We start from the raw sequence: 20,576 nt of genomic DNA, 5'->3' as shown, positions 1-20,576 counted from the left end.
TAGAACTAGATAATACAATAGGACAATCTATACAACATCGATTGTAATTTTTTGTTTAGTATTTTTTTGTTATTTTTGTTATTTTATAAATTCTAATTCACTTACGAAACATCGTAGAGATAGATGAATAGATAAATCAATTTTGGAAAGTAGTTTTTTGTATTAATATTTACATGTCAGTATGTTAATAAATTCATAAAATATAATAATGGATTTATTTTTCATTTCTGTAATATTTTTAAATAAAAAGTAAGTAATTTAAATAGAAAGTACTTAGGTTATACTAAATACATATAGTATATTCTCTGACCTAAATGCTACTTATTTTTATTTTCATCCAAGTAAATATTTGAAAATGTCTCATATTTTTAATTAATGTTCAGAAATGTTTTCTATTTTAAATTTAATTTTCAATTCTAAATTTTGAATTCAGCAAAAAAATGAGAAAAGAAATTTTAGATAAGCTTATCAACTCATTTCTCTACTGTTTATTAAAATCTCGAATAAAAATACAGAAGACTTACTTTTACAATTCCATCTCTTTGAGGCGAACGGATGATTTGAATGGTGTATCATCGTGTGGATATGAAGGTAAGGCTTCCAGTATTCTTGGAGGAGGTTTCTTTTTAGTATTGACGAAAGAGTTATACGTAGAATGGTTAGGTTGCTCATCGTAGATCCAGCCACCGCGTATCACCGATCTACGCTGATTTGGGCTGTAATTATTTTCATTAAACGGTGCGCTACTCTGCAAATTTAATGCGTTCAGTTGTAGATAACCGCTGCCACTTGCGATTGATCCCGAATCTTCTGATCCTCCTGATTTGCTCAGCCGATTTCCCGGTTCTGTAACAAATTATTTAATCATAACAAAGTCTTTCTAACTTTAACAATTCTATATAATTTTAACTGTAACAATTTTCCGAAATATAAGTGTATATATTTGTTAAGTGTAAACGACAGAGGATAAGACTTTTTGTAAAAAAGTAGTAATACATTAAATAGTAATACCCTTATAATATGCATACATATACATACTTATACACGCATATATGATATAATCTTACCAAAAGATTTTGCTTCTCTTGCGTGTGCCAAAAGAGTATCCACTCTGCTTCTCCGAAAATAAGTATTCACGACATTCCAACTCTTTTTTTTCTTTATGTCTTGTCTACCACATTTTTCGTTATTATTATCTTGACCACTCTCATTTTCGTCACTGCTACTATTACTATTATTGTTATTATGATCCGCTTTGGAGGAAATACTGGTGCAATAAAGAATATCCGTTCGCGGAGTGGGGGCGGCTGGAGGTAGAGGTATATGAGGAGACACATCCGGCAAGCGCCATCTTCCTAATTCATCGCACCAGGTTGCCGTCGCTCTCATTACCGCAATGTCTCGAAATGGACAGCCAGGACGAAGATAGGGCATCATGAGATCGCACAATTGAGACGTTAATAATTCTCTCCGAAGAAGTTCGCGACGTTCGGCGTCCCAGGATGCCTGGAGATCTATTGCTTCAGCTTCTAATTGTTTTACTCGCTTTGCCATCTTTTTTAATGCATCTTCTGTCGATCTGTTATTTTAAATATTAGTAAATTATATACATATATACATATATTAGGTATGGGAAAAAGTTCGTTTTTTCCATTAGATGGCATTAAAAAAACGCCACGAACTTTTTCCCACACCTAATATTATTAAAATCAATATTCATAAATTAGTGATCAAATTTAGTTCATTTTTTGCTATGATTTTAAATAATAAAAAAGCAAAGGAAGGCCAAACAAATATAAGGATAAATACAATAATAATTTATTAGAAATTTTCCCTACTCACTGCAGCCAATGCCGGATTAAGATTTCTGCCTTTAGGAATTTAAATCGTTTGTCACTTATATTCAACCCTCAAATTGGGATATTCCAAACCTGTGTTCGCGACAAACAAAAAAGAAAAAAGAGATTTTCTATAAAGATTTACTAATAATAAACTTTGCCGCAAACCTACTCATTTCATTCTATGTATGTATATATCGATGATTGCACGGAGAAAGCCGGCCTCTCTCAGATTTCTTTCTGGTAAAACGAAATAGTTGACACAAAGATCACGAAACTCTGATTCGAATCTAGTGATTGCCGATCGATAGACAATTTTCTCAATCATTTCCGTCTGATAAAAAATGATTATTTTGTAAAAATTTTTTTCAAAAATATGGCATCCTAGGTTTCAGTGCTAAAAATTCGACCCTGACTGCAGCCACCTTAGATTATAACACACACATCGTTGGATTATAAAATAATTATATCAAAGCAAAATAAAACATATAAAAAAATAACGAATTTGTTTAAAAAGTGCTTTTAAATAAAATAGAGCAAAGTGAATACAATTTTTTTTGAATTAATTCATGATTTTAATTTTCGGATTTATGTCAATTATTAAATAAACAATTATTACATGAACTAACCTTAGTTGACCGTATACTTGGAAGACACTACCATTGGCATCATTGGCTTCTAAAGCTCCTGCAAGGGCTTCCAGTTTCTTCCTTCTTTTCTCTCTTCTTTTTTTTAGTTCCGCATTATCGATCTCTTCTCCACCGATTGTCAATTTCTCCAACCTTTTTAAAACGTCTTGTAGAGCAGTCTCTCTTTTTTTTCTTCTCCTTTCTATTCGTTCTTTGTCCAACTCATTCATCTCCTGATTGAATTTTCCACTATTTATATCACTATTTTTATCGCTATTATTCGGCATATTTAATCCAAACTCGTAACGAAATTTCAGGGCTTCTAGCTCCTCTTTTAATTTCTGGGCTGATAAATTTGAACTCTCGCACTCTTTTTTTAGCCTCTCCACCTTTAGATATATTTACATTTTTTAAAATTATATTTTATATAATTTTTATCAAATATATCAATAAAAAATATCAAATGTATTTTAAACACTGCAATTGTTTTTTATATTATTAATTTCTATATATTAAATAAGAAGTAGAAGATTGTATACAGAGCATTTAAAGAATGGATAAGTTAAAAATATATAAAATATAACTTTTTAATTGAAATTAAAAAATGATTTTAACAATAATAAATAATAATAACAATAATTGTACAAAATAAGAGATATTTAGAGAATAATTAATAACAATTCATATATACATCGAAAAAATATTTCAAATAAAAATTATGTAATTTAAAAGAAAATAAATATTTTATTAAATTTAATTTTTGAAAGAATTGATTTTTTTAAGATTGCATGAAGATTATTCCCATTTCTTAAATTACGAGCCTATACTTTTTTGTTCCTCTTTAGATCATATAACTTTTGTTTAAAATATTTTTTTGTTTAAAACATTTTTTGGTATTTTTTGCACTTTTTCGAAATATTTTGATGTAAAATTTGAAATAGGACATCCTGTATACATAAAATTAAAATATATAAAAAAATTAAAAGAATAATTATTACATCACCTCATCGGCATACTGTTTCTCTCTCGAGTTTTCTTCGTCTATATCCTTTTGGAAGCCCAGTCCAACGTTTACTACATCATTGGAATCAAGCAACTTTTTTAAACGTTGAAGTTCTAATTGATACTGTCTAAGAAGAGCGTCTTTTGGATCTTCATTGACAATGGGCTTATTCTTAATACAACGAGCTCGAGCGGCATAACGCAGAGTACTGAGGGTCTCTTCAGCATCGATGTCGCTTGGACTTACACAAGCAATCATCAAAGTCCTAGCATTTCCACCCAGACTATCTCGTAGCAGTCTTGTCAACTTACTATCCCTAAGAAAAAAATTTTCTGATTTTATATCTTCAATTTATAATATATAATTATCTTTTATCTGCTTTTAGAAGAAATTATATACACATGTATAAAAAAATTTTATTTGTACCTGTAAGGTACGTGTCTCCCATTTCCAGCAGCTAACGCACTAATGACGTTCCCCAATGCTGATAAACTCAAATTAATACTGGCAGCTTCTTTCAGACGATCCCCCGTAGCTCCAGTTCTAGTTTGCCTTTCAGATCCAGCTAGATCGACTAAATGCAATCGACCTCTCCTAATAGCATTGCCATTATCATCATCGTTATTGATGGCAATCGCTTCAAGTGATAAAGTTAAAACAGCATGACTTCTCGAACTAGCAGCGTTCATCTTTGTTGCGGCTGCGACTCTTCTGTGATCACCCTGTCGAACTAATACGGCGCATTCGGTCGCATCTTTGACAGTGACCTCGCGCAATCCACCCGCAACGTAAGTACCTTTCGTGGGATCCTCTTTTAGTGTCAAAGTTTCGCCAGTGTCGTCTTGTAACAAATCTCGTAATCGCTCGTTATAGATCTCGAGGTAGCTCAATAACGCTAAATATCTGAACGTAAAAAATGTAATAAGTATCTTTGATAAAAAAAAATATGCGGAATGTTTCACACTTTATCTTTTCCCACCGAATATCTCAAAATCCGTAAGTTTTAAAAGAAAAGGCAAAAGTTGTATAATGTTTAAAATCATAGCTATTCCTCTAAAAAACGGAATGGTTGATCAGTTTCATAACATCGATTATAATTTCGGCGTAAATCGAGTCGTGTAAACATATAACAGTCTATGTTATTGCTATTTTATATACATATTTAGAATTTAGATTGATACATTTATTATTTGTCCTTTTTGATATAACTTTTATATGAAAAGCTTTCTTCAAAAATTTATCTATAGGTTTTGACATATTTGACTAGAGTTAAAGTGAGACACTCTGTATAATCTGTAATGTATAAAATACTTTTATATTTTCCTTTTAGAATTAAATAACTTTGAAATAATAATACAAGACTTAATTAGAGTAACATTAATAAAATGAAGGGCTGTGAATTAAAACTACGTGTTAGTGTTAAATTATTAAACCGATATATCTTGAATCTCACATAACAACAAAGGTTTCGACTTTTATTGGTTTACTCTCAATGTTTAACAATTCTATGTATTAATAATGTTTAAATCGATAAAATAGTGTAAAATACAGCAGTTAAAAATAAAATTAAAAATATTATAAATTAAAATGCATAAAAACGCTCTTATTAACAATAAATGCAATTATTGTTAAAGGTGTAATTGAAGGCTTCGAACGACAAGCTATCTTAGATGGGCGATCGTTAATACTATAAATAAATATGCAGGACTAAAGTCATCCTTTATTAATCTGTAAAACCGTGAATTGAGATTTTTTTATAGTATAAATTGTTAAACTAAGACAATAGTTCACATATCCTCGTATCGTAATGCAACGAAAAGAAGCTCATACAATTTAAAACTTAAATGTTTCGCAATTGAAAGTTATGATATATGTGGCTTGTTTGCTGTTAAATGTTAAATCAATAAACTTCGTTAAACTTTTATATGAGCTCTTTTCATTGCTAATTCTTTCCGTATTATATGAGTATTTGTCTTTATTAAAATGGAATATTTTGTATTGTGTATCTTAAATTAATTTAAAAGTTGAAGAATATATACCTTGTTTCTGAACTGGCAGTAGAAGTCGCCTCAAATAGATGTTCCAATGCACGTTCGATGAATCCTCGCATTGTGAACGACTTTCCGCAGCCAGTTTGACCATAAGCAAACACAGTGCCATTGTAACCTTCTAAGACAGCCTCGACAATGACAGAACCTACATTTTCGTAGACTGATTCTGTTGTAGCGGATGGACTAAACGCGGCGTCAAATTGATAGACTTTTCCACTTCCACTGGTAGTATTTTCCAATGTGCAGGATTTCGTTAGTGGATCGATTGTCACTATATTCTGTAATAAATGTACCAGTATGAAGCGCACAAGAATCGATGTAATCGATTTTTGTTAATATCGATCTGTATAAAATAAGGGAAAGAAGAGCTAAAATTCTATTGAAGAATTTTTGATAATATAGTTTTAATAGAAATTTTAATAAAATTTTAATAAAAAATAATATAATTTAATAAAATTATAATTTAATGAAAGAGTTTTAATAAAGACATTAATTTTATTAAAGACTGATGTCAAATCTCCATAGTATTCTTCAAATCTCGTACACTGATTATGATCCAAAATTTGTATTAATTGAAAGCTCTCGTCAAGTGGATTAACCCATTTGCATTATAGTAGTATATTATATTAGTGTATATACGCGCAAATTTTTCTGATAGTTATTACCAGAGAGTATATATATATATATATATATATATATATATATATATATATATATGTGTGTGTGTATGTATACGCGCATTCACATTAAGTGAATAAACGCGAATAGACGGCCTAGCATCTGATGTATGTCACGTGATAAAAATTTAAATAATAAGTGCGTATCCGGCCGCCCAACCCAATTATATTAACAAAAATCGACATTGAACACTAAATATAGAGTATAATATTTCGATCGTTAATAAAAATATTAGATACACAATAATAGTAATAATAGTAATAATTTCTTTCGTCTGGAATGTCGTTTCATTGATATACATATGTAGTAAAAGTGTAGAAGTTGTAAGTATAATACTGTAAGTGAATTACGTATTATGGATTACGTATGTCATTGTATAAATTATTCAACGAGAACACTATATGCACGAGCACACAGTTATTTTCCATTTTCTGTTTCTTTGGATAAAGTAGTTCCATTAAAATCTGAACTTTTTTTTATTTAGAAAATATTTAGCCACAAATCAAATAGTGAAATAAATAAATAAAAAATTAATTATTTTATTTTGAGCCAAAAAATCTTGAAGGTGTCGGTTTTATAAAAAGTACCATTTTGTTATTTGAGATATACTTCGTATTGATTTTACAAATTAAAATTCCTTTTTCACGATTAAAATACATGTGCTAATATATTTGATTTTTGATTTAACAAAAATAGATGTAACAAAAATAGGAAAAAAATAAAGAAATTATAGATTTTCTTACCGATTTTTATTCCAATACAATGATTAAAGCTGTTAATTTACCAAAACATTTATTTTGTGGAAGTGTTATACATGCATATGCGCAAAGTAAAAGCAGAGTCAAATGAATAAATGAGTAATAGTGAATTATTATTAGACTTAAGTTTAGATGCCTAATTTAAAAAATTATTTCTTTTCACAAATTGTGCGCATGTCATAATGATGTAACATAATATGTATCTATATATAATAATGTGTCGATGACTCATAAATCGTATTGTTTGTATAGTTAATCGTATGTGCATATGTCACATTTAATCGATAAAATAACGATGTCGTCGGAGTTTAGCCACTATGTCAGCATCCCCTTATAAAGCATAATATATTATAAAACGAAAGTAATTCACATAAAATCATGATTTTTTTTTGCAAAATCTAGAAAATCTTTATACTTACGTAGTCTAATTAGTAATTCATAGGAAATTACAATAAAAATTTATTTTCATTTTTCTTATTTGCGTACTTAGTTTTCAATAAATAATTAGTCAAAGATGAAATTTATGCTATTAAGAATTATCATAGAAAGATGAAATTTAAATTACATGGCTTCTCATAACTCTGAAGCACACAAAATATATTGTTAAAAATGTTTAATTCAGTAAGTTAATTCAGTATTGTTATAAGACATCCTTTAAATTTGAAATACATACATATAATAAGTTGGAAAATAATTTAAAAAAATTTTGTAGTCAAAGATATTAAGAAATTATGAAAACTGTAATTTTTAAAATACTGTACATTTACGAAATTATCATAGTACAAAAAGACATTAAAATTCTGTGCGAATTACACGGTTTTCTAAATTCGAAACGTGCATGGCAAAGTGCTGCTGATCGCGTGAGTCGCAACATTACTAAAAGCAGAAAAGTGTGACAGTATGCATGTGCGTGTGCACGTATATATGTACATACTAGGAAAGAGGCTATGTCGTCGTTTACAGGAAAGATGTTAGAGTAACTTGACCGGACTATCGATTTGGCACATATTCCATTCACCATCGATAAACAGTCTATAAATGTAGTACCGTTTGTATTACACGCAATTGCCATATGATGTTATAACGAATAAAATGCAATTTTTGATCTATTTTCTACAAATTCAATTTAAGTTAAATTTTCTTATTTTGACTATTCGAAATTATCAATGCCACATTTTCTGCTGGATAATATTCGGTTTAGGCAAAAATAGCATCCGATTGGATTATCTGGTATCCGGCAAGAGTATGTTTATTCGATATCCGGCTATCCGATAAAATTACTGTCAGAATCCAGTACATCCCTAATATAGGCAAGTAATAACTATATATCTTTATTGATTACAAATTAGCGCTGATTTTTAAATATCACATTTTTCGGAGAGTGTGTGTATCTTTTTTAAAAAGATAATTTTTTGTTTACATACCTGACATCCTTGCTGCAATTCCTTGTTGGACATGGGCCGACATCTTATCGCTACTTTTACGGATTCGGACATCTGGAAATAAAAGAAAATTGTTTTTAATTTAATATCTATTATAATTGTAACGAAGTATTAATTAATTTATTTTTAATGTATAAAGTAAAAGTAATTAATGCAAAAAATAATTACTTTGCTATAAAATCTTTGATGTTGATGAGAGGATCAGCCTCTAATGATCTTGATGTATGTTATCGAGGTCATAATCCTGAATAATATTTAAAGATTTTAGCCGTTGTTTATTAAAACATTATTGCAAAAAAAATTTTTTAAATATACCAGTTTATGTTATTACTGAGGAAGTAATTTGTTAATACACTACACGTATAAGTTCCACATTGTACTACCTCTTTGAAAAATTTTAACCTAATAACGATGTTCAATGGACATGATGTGCTGTTTGGATAGCAATTCTGGTATAAATTCCATATATTTTAGTGGGAACGAAAGTTTTCGTAATTTTAATATTGAGGGTAAAGTCCCAGGCGATAGCATTATCTTCTCCCCATCGTGGGATATTGGAATCAGCAAAATAATTTTATATTAATATATGCGATTGGATTATTCGAGTCTTCAGTTTTTTTTTCTTGAAGTATTAGAAACACGTGACTAAATAATCTGTATTCTTTTCCTAAAAAAACTTTGGCTTCTAGAAAACTAATTTTGTGTGTTGCCAGTTCGCATTCCTGCATTTCTTCCAAGAAGAACGTTTCGGAAATACGAAAGACTCATCGTGTGTAGAGTATAACTTTTTCTACAACTAAAAGTTTTTATTTCTTTTTTTTTAATTAATTCTCGTTTACACTGCAAAAATGTTTCGATTTATTTAAAAAAATAAAATTAAATAATTTGCATTGAATATCATAAATAATATTAAAAAAATATATATAAAAATATAAAATTTAAAAGTATTAAAATAAAAATTTAAAAATTATATTATCGTATTCTCAGTTGTAATTTTCTTAGTTTTTTAGTAATTTTCTCAATATAAAAAAATATCTTTTTTTAAGTTATTCCATAACTGAACTTTGGAGTAGCTGATACTTAAACAATTTTCTTTATTGATTTAGAATATTTACTTTAAGATTTGGTCTATACTTTTTCTTTAAACATTTTTGTATTTGTACTTTTATAGTTTTATATTTGCATACAAAAAAGTGCAGTTTTCCCATTTTGCCAATTACAATTAATTACAACATTTATACACAATTATTTATAAATATACAACTTTACAAATATCTTTTAAAAATGTCAAAATATTCGTATGAATCACTTAATAATTTTTATTTGTGATGAAATGATGATGTATTGAAAGCGATAAAAATTTAAGATACAAAAGACCTATTATGTATAGTAGTAAAGGTGACAAAACGATCATGCATATTAAGAGTTAAAACCTTTTAATACATTTTGATACTTGTCTGAATACATATGTAAGTACAATTACGTATTATACAAGCCATTTACTGCGAATAAAAACGCGATGACCTATCGCAGTCAGATGATTTAACCTTAGATTCAAGGTTAATTCATAAAGGTCGACTAACATAAAAGAATAAAATATCCAATAACAAGACTTTGAAATAATATTCTCTTTTGATGAATAAATATTTTATAATAATTTACGTTTTATACACTAAATGTCATACTATAATTGATGGTTTCCATTGATTAGACTTATAGTCACAGTAATATGCCAGTAATATGTCTACAATAATATGCTTACAATAATAAGTCTAACTGTCTATTCATTATGATATTTCGCGTTACACACTACATTACAAATGCTTTTTCGTAAAAATTGCATCATTTCGTATATTCATATATCATGAATTCAGAATTCTATCTGATAATTTGTAAACTTTTACAATATGAAAGGTTAAACATAAATAACGATTTTTTAAATTTTTATAATTTTAGTAATGTTATTACATAAAGAATTAAAAAATTTTAAATTCTTTAACAACACATCTAACTAGACTTGCAAATATATTTTGAGATACATTAAAAACGGTACAACTTCATGGAATAAAGAAAATGTATAAATGTTTTTTACTTTTTTTATGATTGCATTACTTAGATAAATTGAGATCATAAAGGGTAGATACGTCACGATCGCTTGACCGAATAAAGCTTAAAGTTTGACCTAGTTATTCGTTACACAATATTGCTACTATTCGCTTGAAATAAAAAGTTATCGAAAAAGTATAGTATTCATATGAGTAGTTTATGAATTAATTTTGTGAATTAATTACAAACAATTATTGTACTCTCTCTTATATTATAAATGTTATATGATATATGTATAAAATTGAGATTGATTCAATAATTAATTTACATAATCAATTTTCCTCTAGAAGAAATTTAACTGCATGCTACTATTTTAGAGCTGTTTAATTATCAAATAAATATCTTAAGAAATAAATCTTTTTTTAAAATTCTAAATTAATTTCTATTTTATTAATTTCTGCTATTAAACATTTTTTCTTATTTTTTTTTGTAAAGATTTCAATAGATTCTTTTTTATCCCTTAATCCAGACTAACAAAAGAGAATTTTAAGTAAAAAGGAAAACGAATAATACATTTTGTTTTTTTATTGTAAAATTAAAATACTTTCTATTTTATAACAGAGACCAGACAACTTCCAGGACTGATTTAATTTCTTTTTATTATTGTATTGTTTAATACAAAAATTTTAGGAACACAAATTTTTTTATATTGGAGATTTAAGGGGCGATAAAAATCTTCAAAGCTTGAGAATGAACGAAAGGGTAATCACTTAATGTAATCGTGAGACAAAGTCCTCGAAATCATTATAAAATTCATATGAAATCTCTATGTATAATCCAAATTACATATGCAATCATGATAAATCATTACATAATATTAAATAAATTCGTATATTTTATCAAATAATTTCATATGTAGTAAACAAAATTATTTGTAATTGTCAGATGAAAATTTGAAATTGTCATATGAAATCATATCTGTCATCTGTGAAATCATAATCTGTGAAATATTTCAGCTAGTATCCCCTTGGGAATGAAAATATTATTAAAATATTAGATTTTTAAAAATTTTAATACGTAGCTACAAAGTACATAAAGAAACCAAATACAAATAAACATTAACATTTTATAATGCGATTTACAATGGCAATGTGAGAAGAATAATCAACTGTAATTGGTCAATTTCTTACTCTTACAGTCTCATCCATTACTGGTACTAGTTGTAGACCACGCATAAGAGTAAGAAATTAACCAATCACAGTCAACTATTCTTCTCACATTCGACTGTGATTAGTCAATTTCTTACAGCTTCATTCCACTACTATTGTTGTCATTGTAGGTCATGCATAAAGTTCAAGGTGCATAAAGTGCTTCAAATCTCAAATTAAACCGATATAACAAAATGTGTCTTTTAGTTTTTTGTGTTTAATAATATATTTCAATAAGAATCAAATCGGTTCAAAACAGTTATGAGGTCTTTGTCAGATATTTCACATTGTGACTTAATATAAATAAAATTTTATTATTAATCCTGAATCTATCTATAATCCTGAAATTAAATCATTTATTAACATAAAAACTAACAAAAATTATGGCATTCTATATAAAAACTTAGATTCTACACGAATTTATCAAAAACTCAATCTATAAAAATGTCCTATATTTTGCAAAATACATTCTGTGTTTTATAAATCAAAAACATATTTAAATATTGATCTTTCGTAGTTTATTGTCACTTACACCGTCGTTGAACGTGTCCTCTCTTAATTTTTATATTGGAAAACGAAGAGACATGACTATTCGTCACAAATTCGAATCGAAGCGGACTTGAAACGGCATACGACAATGCGTATGGATCGACGAGCACGTTTAGACTGATGATGTCGCGCATGTCGCAACATCGCGACGCCGCGACGCCTCCTTCGTGGCTTGTATTGAATTCGAATCGTTGCAGCAGCGCGTATTTCTATGGTCGCTTTGATTGATTGGTTAATAGCCGCTGCAGTTCAAACCTGTTCATAAAATTAGTTTACTTTAATCGTATTATATGTCATACTTTTTCTTTTTATAGGTACTGAAAATATAATTGATCGATATGATAAATATTGATAGATATTGAAGAATATAGGAGAGGATATAGAAAAAAAAGGAGAGAAAAGAAAAATGTTATGTATGAGAAACATAAAAGAAATATATAGCTTCGTCCAGATCGAACAAAATATTGTTAGAAGCTTGTATCAGCGACGATATACAATAAAATTTAATTTTTAAAAAATAGAAAAAATTAATGGAATATATTTGTAGATAACATTTTTTGAATTCATTGTTACATATATTGTCATTGATAAGTATTAAGAACAACTTAAAAGTATTGATAATATCGTGTTAAATTGTTTTCTGAGATCTTAAAATCTACAGCTGCAAATATAGAAATCTAATAAATCCATTGTAGGTTATTTTATCTGCTGTCGAGATTACATAGTCGATAAGTAGGTTTACCTATATTTACGGCGGCAGACAATTCTTTTTAAGGTCCTGATTTCCATTCCATTTATAGTAGACGATCAGCAAATATAATATTAATGCAATAGCATAAGATATAAGATAAATGCTATAATTAAAAAATATTGATTAATAATAAAATAAAAAAAACTCTTTTGTTTACTTTCTTTTTTAATAATAGCTATGTATACTTAGATCGCAAAATAAAGTTATATTTTTTTAATAAAATAAATTATTTGACAGATGATTATATTCTTCACTTAAATTTTTAAAGATTGTAAGAAAGATTTTGATAATTATGCATATTAGAGCTGATTTCACACTGATTTTAATAATCTTAATATACATATTTAAATCAATATGACATAGTTCCGTTGTTTTACTAAGCATTTCAATTATACTTATTATATTGTAATATTCACTAATTATTATTATTGTAAAATATTACTTTTTACTTTACAGCTTTACTGAAGATGGCTCAAATTGGGGCCAAAACGTTTATTATTCATTATTTATATATCATTTAATATATAATTATCACACACTATTATCTTGAATCAACTGATATTGGCTCATATTTATTAATTTTATAATTTATTTCTTTGAAACTTTATTATCTTATTGCGTCTTTAATTTATAATAAAAGATATAATAACTGATCATTAACAAGATTAATTGTAACATTTAATTAATTTTATAGTATAATTTTAACGTAAATAAGTTTTACAAAAATCTCGATGAAATAAGTATACCAAAATTTAAAAAGTAATATTATAAAAATCCTTCTAAATTCGGCTAATTATAAGAGAAATTTAATAAATTTTATGTATATGTGTGCACCAAAATATTACTTATAGTACCTTTGGAAAAGAGCGAAAATATTCAAGTCTTGTATGAATGCTTTAAAACGGTCCTGATTCTAATGTAAAAGATGCATTGATGTATTTCGCAGCGCGGGTGGCCTTGCCACGATTGGCCCGGTCGCACCAGTGCATCGCGCACAGCTCGCGCACCGCAGTGCACGGCTGCAGTCGAGTCATTATGCAGGTACCTGTCGTTCGCCCGCGACCGCAGACCGACATTGAGTGTTGACTATCGCCGGTGTTGACTCCCAGTGCACTTGCATCTCGATGCGATCTCTGCACTTGTCTTATCGCCACCGGTAAACCACCGAATCTATTATATCACATTGAATGTGATTTTCGGTCTATATGGCAATACGATGATGGGACTATTGTTTCACCCCATCGTGTCTCGCTTTCTCGCTATATGCGCTCATTAATTTTTCAATCATGTCAGTTACATACAGAGTGTTTCTTTTTTATCTTGAGCATAACAACTATTTTATTTTGTATCTGAATTGCATTGAAACATTGTTTCCTTATTATGTGTGGAATATTATCTTGTAACAAAAATTATTTTAAATCAGATTAATGATGTTTTCTCGTCGGTTAAAAATAACAAGAAAATTTTACAAACTATTTCTGAATTCAATAATCAATTTATTAAATAATAAATTGAATTAATATTACATAAAATTAAATTATAATAAATTTATGCAAAATTATTATTGAAGATAAGATTCTAATCTTATTTTAAAAGAAATGATGATAGATTTTGACAGTGGATATTTAGTATTTGTATTTATATTCTAAATTTATATTATAAGAATAATATATATTATAAGAAGAATGCATTACAGAAATGCGGATGCACAAACATATTTGATTTTAAGTACACCATGAGATGATTGAGTCCAAAGACCTCGTCTCAATTGCGCTCTGTTTTTTACACATAGATATATTACCTATCAATCTTTGTTTAAATAGCTCGAATATTTTATCCACCATTTTCACAAGCTGTATTTTTACCGACAAGCTTCGCGAGTTGTAGTCCATAAATCTCGATACACAGCAATTATTTCCTTCTAGCTTCCTACTTACTTCTACCTTAAATCACAGCGTTGCGATGCACCTGGCTATCACCCGAGGGCTATTATGCAGCTAGCTTACGATTCGCAACTTTGTCTTGAGTACTGATCAATCGTATTTCTCGCATCGCAAAGGATTTACGTTAAATTTGAAGGATTTGGCACATGGATGACTTATTGAAGAAACTTATTTTGACGAAGTCAAAGAACCTTAAAGTCAAAGACGATCCTTTTAAGATATAATTCTTCAGTTTATTGATTGTATTATCAAAGGACTTTCAATATAACTTAATAGAGTTCGGAAATTAACTATAATGAACATTGGGAAATTAAACATAAAGAACTGATAGAGCAATTCAGCTAAAACTTTAATCTTTAAGGAGAAGAATTGATCTTTATTTAACTTATTTAAAACTCATTACAAGGAGAAACTGTAATTGGAGAAACTGTTATTGGAAAGATATAAGATTAAAATGTTTTGAAGCAATTTATTAGATAACCTAAGTCTTTTAACATCAAGTTAATTATATATATTATTTGCTATTTTATTGTTACAATAATTAATTTATATTTCATCTATATTATATATTTATTTAATATTCATACTGAAAATTTTTCTTTTACGTAAGTCTATTAATTTCTTACGAAGATCTATATATTGAAAAATACTATCAAATTATTCTTTTTATTAATTTTGTTAATAGCAATAGTTTACAACATTATTTTGAAGCAGACTAAATGTTTTCTATGATGATATTTGAATGCTGAAAACAGATGATGTCACAAAAAATTCCAGTATGTCAGATTTCTAAGATAATTGAGATTTAATTTAATTTACTTTAATTACTAACCAAAAAATGATTTTTCTATCGATATTTGACATTGTTTTCCAATTTTTTTCTCTATTGTTTTAATTTATAGACAATTAAAACTGACGACTTTTAATCTCGCAGCCCAAACCTGTGTGTAATGTAATTATATCATATAAAAATTATTTTCATGTATAAAAATGTATATGTAATTATTTAATAACTTTAATATTTTGAAATTTCTAATATATTGCCAAAATCTCAAATTATGTTGTCAATGTTGCAATAATATCATAATAATATCACAGCATCAACTAAAACTTCATTTCATTGAATCTAGAAAGAAATAAAGAAAAAGTATGTCACTCTTTTTCAAATTTTATAATTTTAAAATTTTTAATTGAGTGTGTAAGAAGAGCTAAAAAGGATAAAATATTTATCTTCTCTTAAAGATAAATAGTCAAAAATAATTTCCTATTTATAACAAGTCTCATTGGTAACAATCTTAAGCGTGTCTATCATTCCGCAATATCAATGCAATAATCCGCTTATACCGCTGATTAGCGGGATTCCACTAATAATCGTTACGCAAGCACATGCCGAACCACGTTACAAATTGTCATTAAGGTTGCTAAAGTGTAATTACATGATTAAATTTTCCGCGTAAATTGGACTCAATGAATAAATTCCGCATTATTTTCCAGCGCATCATTTCGTTCCTCTGATTAAATAACTTCTCGATTTCATAACATGGTGACTTTAATTTATATTTGTTCTCGACGTTATACTGATATTACCGTTCGATCGATTGCCGATTAATATTTATCGATGATTTAATAAATCAGTTTGGTTATCTAAACTATTTCGAGAATGTAAAAAGAGACTTGCAATATCAAAGATAATTCTAAAGCCAAGATAAAATTATTAAAAATGAATAAGTTTATAAATAGGTTAGTTGTTAATAAAATATATTACCAATAGTAAATTATCCATGTACTTTAAAATAATTCTTTGTAATGTACGAATATTAAAACGAGTAGTTTTGTAAATCATGTTGCTTTCTGTAAAATTATTTTGTATTTCATCCCTTTATTTTTTTCTTTTCTTTCTCTTTCACTTTCTCACATTTTTATAATAAAATATAAAATTATTTTATATACAGGATGTCCCATTACTTTTAATTAATATTTTTGGGAGTGAAATTTTGAATTAAAAATTCCTTTCTCAACGCAGCAACGATTTTTATTTATCGAATTATTAACGATTAAATTTGATCAATCAGGTTATGCCCAGCTAGAATATGTAGGATCGCAGCATCGAGGAGTATGTCTCATGGCATACTTTAGTGTTGCATATCTCCAATAGTTTTTGGCTAAATAATAGAACCTAATTATATTGTTTTGAAAAGGTCTCAACTTCGACTATAATAATTTACATTTGTTGCTACGTTATGATGAGTAATTTGATACCCTTGTATGAAAACTTTTTTCAGAAATTATCTTTTCTAAAAATATAATTCAGTATTCTGATTTTTTTGTGACACCTTATTTATGTCTTTAATATTAACGTATATAAATAATATTAATAATTGCATTAATGACTACTATAATGCAACTATAATGCAAACAGAGTTCGGTTAAATCTGTAGTTCTTTGAACCGCTGACAACAGCCAGTACATGAAACAATGACATGCGCGGCTGACCTCATACGGCCTTTAACTTCGTCCGAAGTGACCGATCGAAGCATTTGGTCGGTGCTATAAATACATATCGGATACTCGCGAACGCTAGATAAATCACTGAACTTGAAGAGCATCTCTTGTGGTTTAGAGCGCACATTGTACGATCGTGGTTGCGTGATCGCCGGCTCCCTGACCTTTAAAATTTCTTTCACGAATCCTGTTTGCAATCAATGCCGTTGCAATTGCCAAAATAAATTTATAGTACCTCATTAATATTGTTTCTTTATAGTAATTCCGTATGTCATGTCAATCGAACATTTTTCTTTGCACTGAAGATAATAATAATACACCAGATTATCAAATTAGAAATTTCGGTAGTGAGTTATTGGATACGATCATTTTGCTGCAATTCTAACTTAGTCTAGCTAATTTAGACAATTGCGACAAAATAATCGTATAGCCTATTTTAAAGTGTATAAAAAGATATCGAACAACGCGATATAATTGTCTTTTAATTGAACATGTATTTGGCGTATTATTTTATTAATATTTTTGTTGCTTTTATATTTATTTCCACTGACATTAGATTTATTTTAATTAGCTCTTTGTTCTATTTATTTTTATAATTATATTTTTACAATAGCAAATATCATTAATCCAAATAATTTAATTAAAAACAAATTATTACGATTAGCACTCTTTGAAAAATAGAATTTTGTTGAACAGAAAAAGGATTTTGTATAAAAAATTATACAAAATTTGGAAAATAATAAAAGTTTAAAAAGTTTGTTGAAAGTTAAATATAACAAAAAAAATCTTTCTTGACGTAAAATGTAAATTATAAAGACATACAGTTCTTAAAAAAATATTTAGAAATATTTAATTTATAGTAGTTTCCTTCGTTTGTATTGTAGTTTAATTTAATTTAATAGTTAATTTCTGTTCAATTTTTGTTAAATTTGAAATAAAATGATAAACTTGTTGTTTATTGTAAAAAATGCAATATACATATCGTTTTTTTTCTTAAGTCTGTCAATAAATGTACAAACACGATATATATTGTATACAGGAAATTATATTCAAAGAAAACATGAATATTATTTTTTTTATTATAAGTATATTGAGGTTAAGAACAACGCTCGTCTCATTAAGTAAACGTTCGTTCTACAGCCATAGGTGACTCGTAAGAAGTTTGCGTAACTTATTGCGAGGTTAGCTAGTCTCTACTTGTCTCACTGGAAAGGAATATCGTCAACAAGAATATGTTGTCGATTCTTTCCAACAAGTTTGTATTATACATACATATGTTGCATAGGTTTTTATCCTAGAGATATACACATGCCTCAGGCCATGTATGCTATATATAAATAGAAGAATGTCAGTTTTAATATTTTACGAATTTAAATTAACAATAACACATTCAAATGTTTCGTACTTTATTTAATGGTAAATAAATTATACTTTAAAAAATTTGAATCTTATATAGATATAGCGTGTATGATTTTAAAAATTATAAAAATAATATTTTATGTTACATATTGAAAAATTGTTTCAAAAACAATAACACTCATGCAAATTTTTATTTAAAACAGTTAAAAAAATTGTTTAGTGAGAAAATGCAAAATTAAAGGAAAACGTGAGCAGTTTTAAATACTTAGTTCATATTAATTCAAAGTATTCGAATATAATGTTAATAGCATTATTTCAAACAAAGTATTGAACCTGAAATAGTTGCAATCAAACGAGAGCAGAAATCGATGCAACGTGATCCATCAACACTTCAGCACTCAACTAATCAAACAATTACGATCTAGCAATTAAACTTAGTTAATATCGCGCGCCAATATTAGTTCAATCGCGTTTAATGGACGCAACTGAATTACGATTGTGCGCCGTGTACGTCCTTTTACATTAGTGATGGAAAACAAAGCGCAACCTGACCAGAATTAGAGATTTTATATAAAGTTATGTTATGCGATTTGTTTGTATAACATATTAGGCATGTATAAAGTGTATTTATTTCATACATATTTATATGCATATGTATTTCTTTAACAATATTATCTATAAAATTTTTCAATGATGATTTTTCAATGCGAATATTATGTAACAAAATATTATGTAATAAAAATATAATGTCATCTCATAAATTTTTAATATTTAATTATAGATAATTTTATAACTGTTAAAAAGTTCTTTTTATATATATCTAATAGTTTTACATTTAAATTTACATTTATAGTTGCAAAAAAGTACACGATTTCAAAATATATTATTATATACAAGAAAAAATAATGCAGTCAATGCATGACACACGCAGGTTAATTTCACACTCATCGATCGAGAGAGGGATAAAAACTGGAACGCGTGACCAAAAAAGTTGCACCGCGATTTCGAATGCCAATTTTGTAGCCGCGGAATGGAAAGTTGTCGATAGTCGAATCTGCGGCAAATAATATATTGCGCGTGTACATTTAGCACTGGTTATATTCTGGTCACATCGACTTTTTGCTGATTGACGCAAGCAATGGCATTTAATTAAAATTATGTATACAAAGATAGGTATCTTGCGCAATAATGTCATCTGCATCGCAAATTATGAAAAAAAAAAAACGTTTCCTATACTATTAATGTGATCATATAATATCTTATTTATTTGTTATTATATATTAATAAAAAATAAAAATTAAACAATTAAATTAAACAATATATTTCTATTTTTAAAAAGAAGGATTAATTTAAAAATAAAAACAACAATAATATTAATTTATTAAATAGAATGCTGTTTGTATAAATATTATATATTTTCTTACAAATTTTGAACATAAATGTTATCAATTTTTATTTAATTGTAAATAATTAAAAAGAATAATAATAATTAAAATATAACGTTAAATGTAAAATACGTCTTGTAAAAGTAATTATGTCAAAAAAAACTATACGAATAATATATAGAGTTAAACGACTATATATTTATTTATATTAAATTCTTTTAATCACTTAGAATTTATCTTTCAATGGTTGTTGATTTGACAAAATTATTAATTAAACTGTATTAAAGTTAATAACTCCGAAAAGATATTTATATTAATTTTTGCAACAGTAGAGAGAGAGAGAGAGAGAGAGAGAGAGAGAGAGAGAGAGAGAGAGAGAGAGAGAGAGAGAGAGAGAGAGAGAGAGAGAGAGAGAGAGAGAGAGAGAGAGAGAG

General features: G+C 27.7%; 1 protein-coding gene across 1 annotated transcript; it reads right to left on the bottom strand.

The window, feature by feature from the left end:
- Nucleotides 1–526: 526 nt before the first annotated feature.
- LOC105622649 (osmotic avoidance abnormal protein 3-like) lies at nucleotides 527–8,453 on the bottom strand. Its single transcript, XM_012204063.1, has 7 exons — nucleotides 8,382–8,453; nucleotides 5,510–5,799; nucleotides 3,897–4,373; nucleotides 3,471–3,786; nucleotides 2,468–2,856; nucleotides 1,068–1,579; nucleotides 527–846 (listed from the first exon to the last, which is right to left on the bottom strand). Exons 1-7 carry the CDS (start codon nucleotides 8,451–8,453, stop codon nucleotides 527–529), a joined length of 2,376 nt encoding a protein of 791 aa, XP_012059453.1.
- Between the last annotated feature and the right edge of the window lie 12,123 nt (nucleotides 8,454–20,576).

This window comes from Atta cephalotes, assembly GCF_000143395.1.
Source record: "Atta cephalotes unplaced genomic scaffold scaffold00047, whole genome shotgun sequence".
Classification (NCBI taxonomy): domain Eukaryota; kingdom Metazoa; phylum Arthropoda; class Insecta; order Hymenoptera; family Formicidae; genus Atta; species Atta cephalotes.
This window is presented reverse-complemented; position numbering and strand designations above follow the sequence as displayed.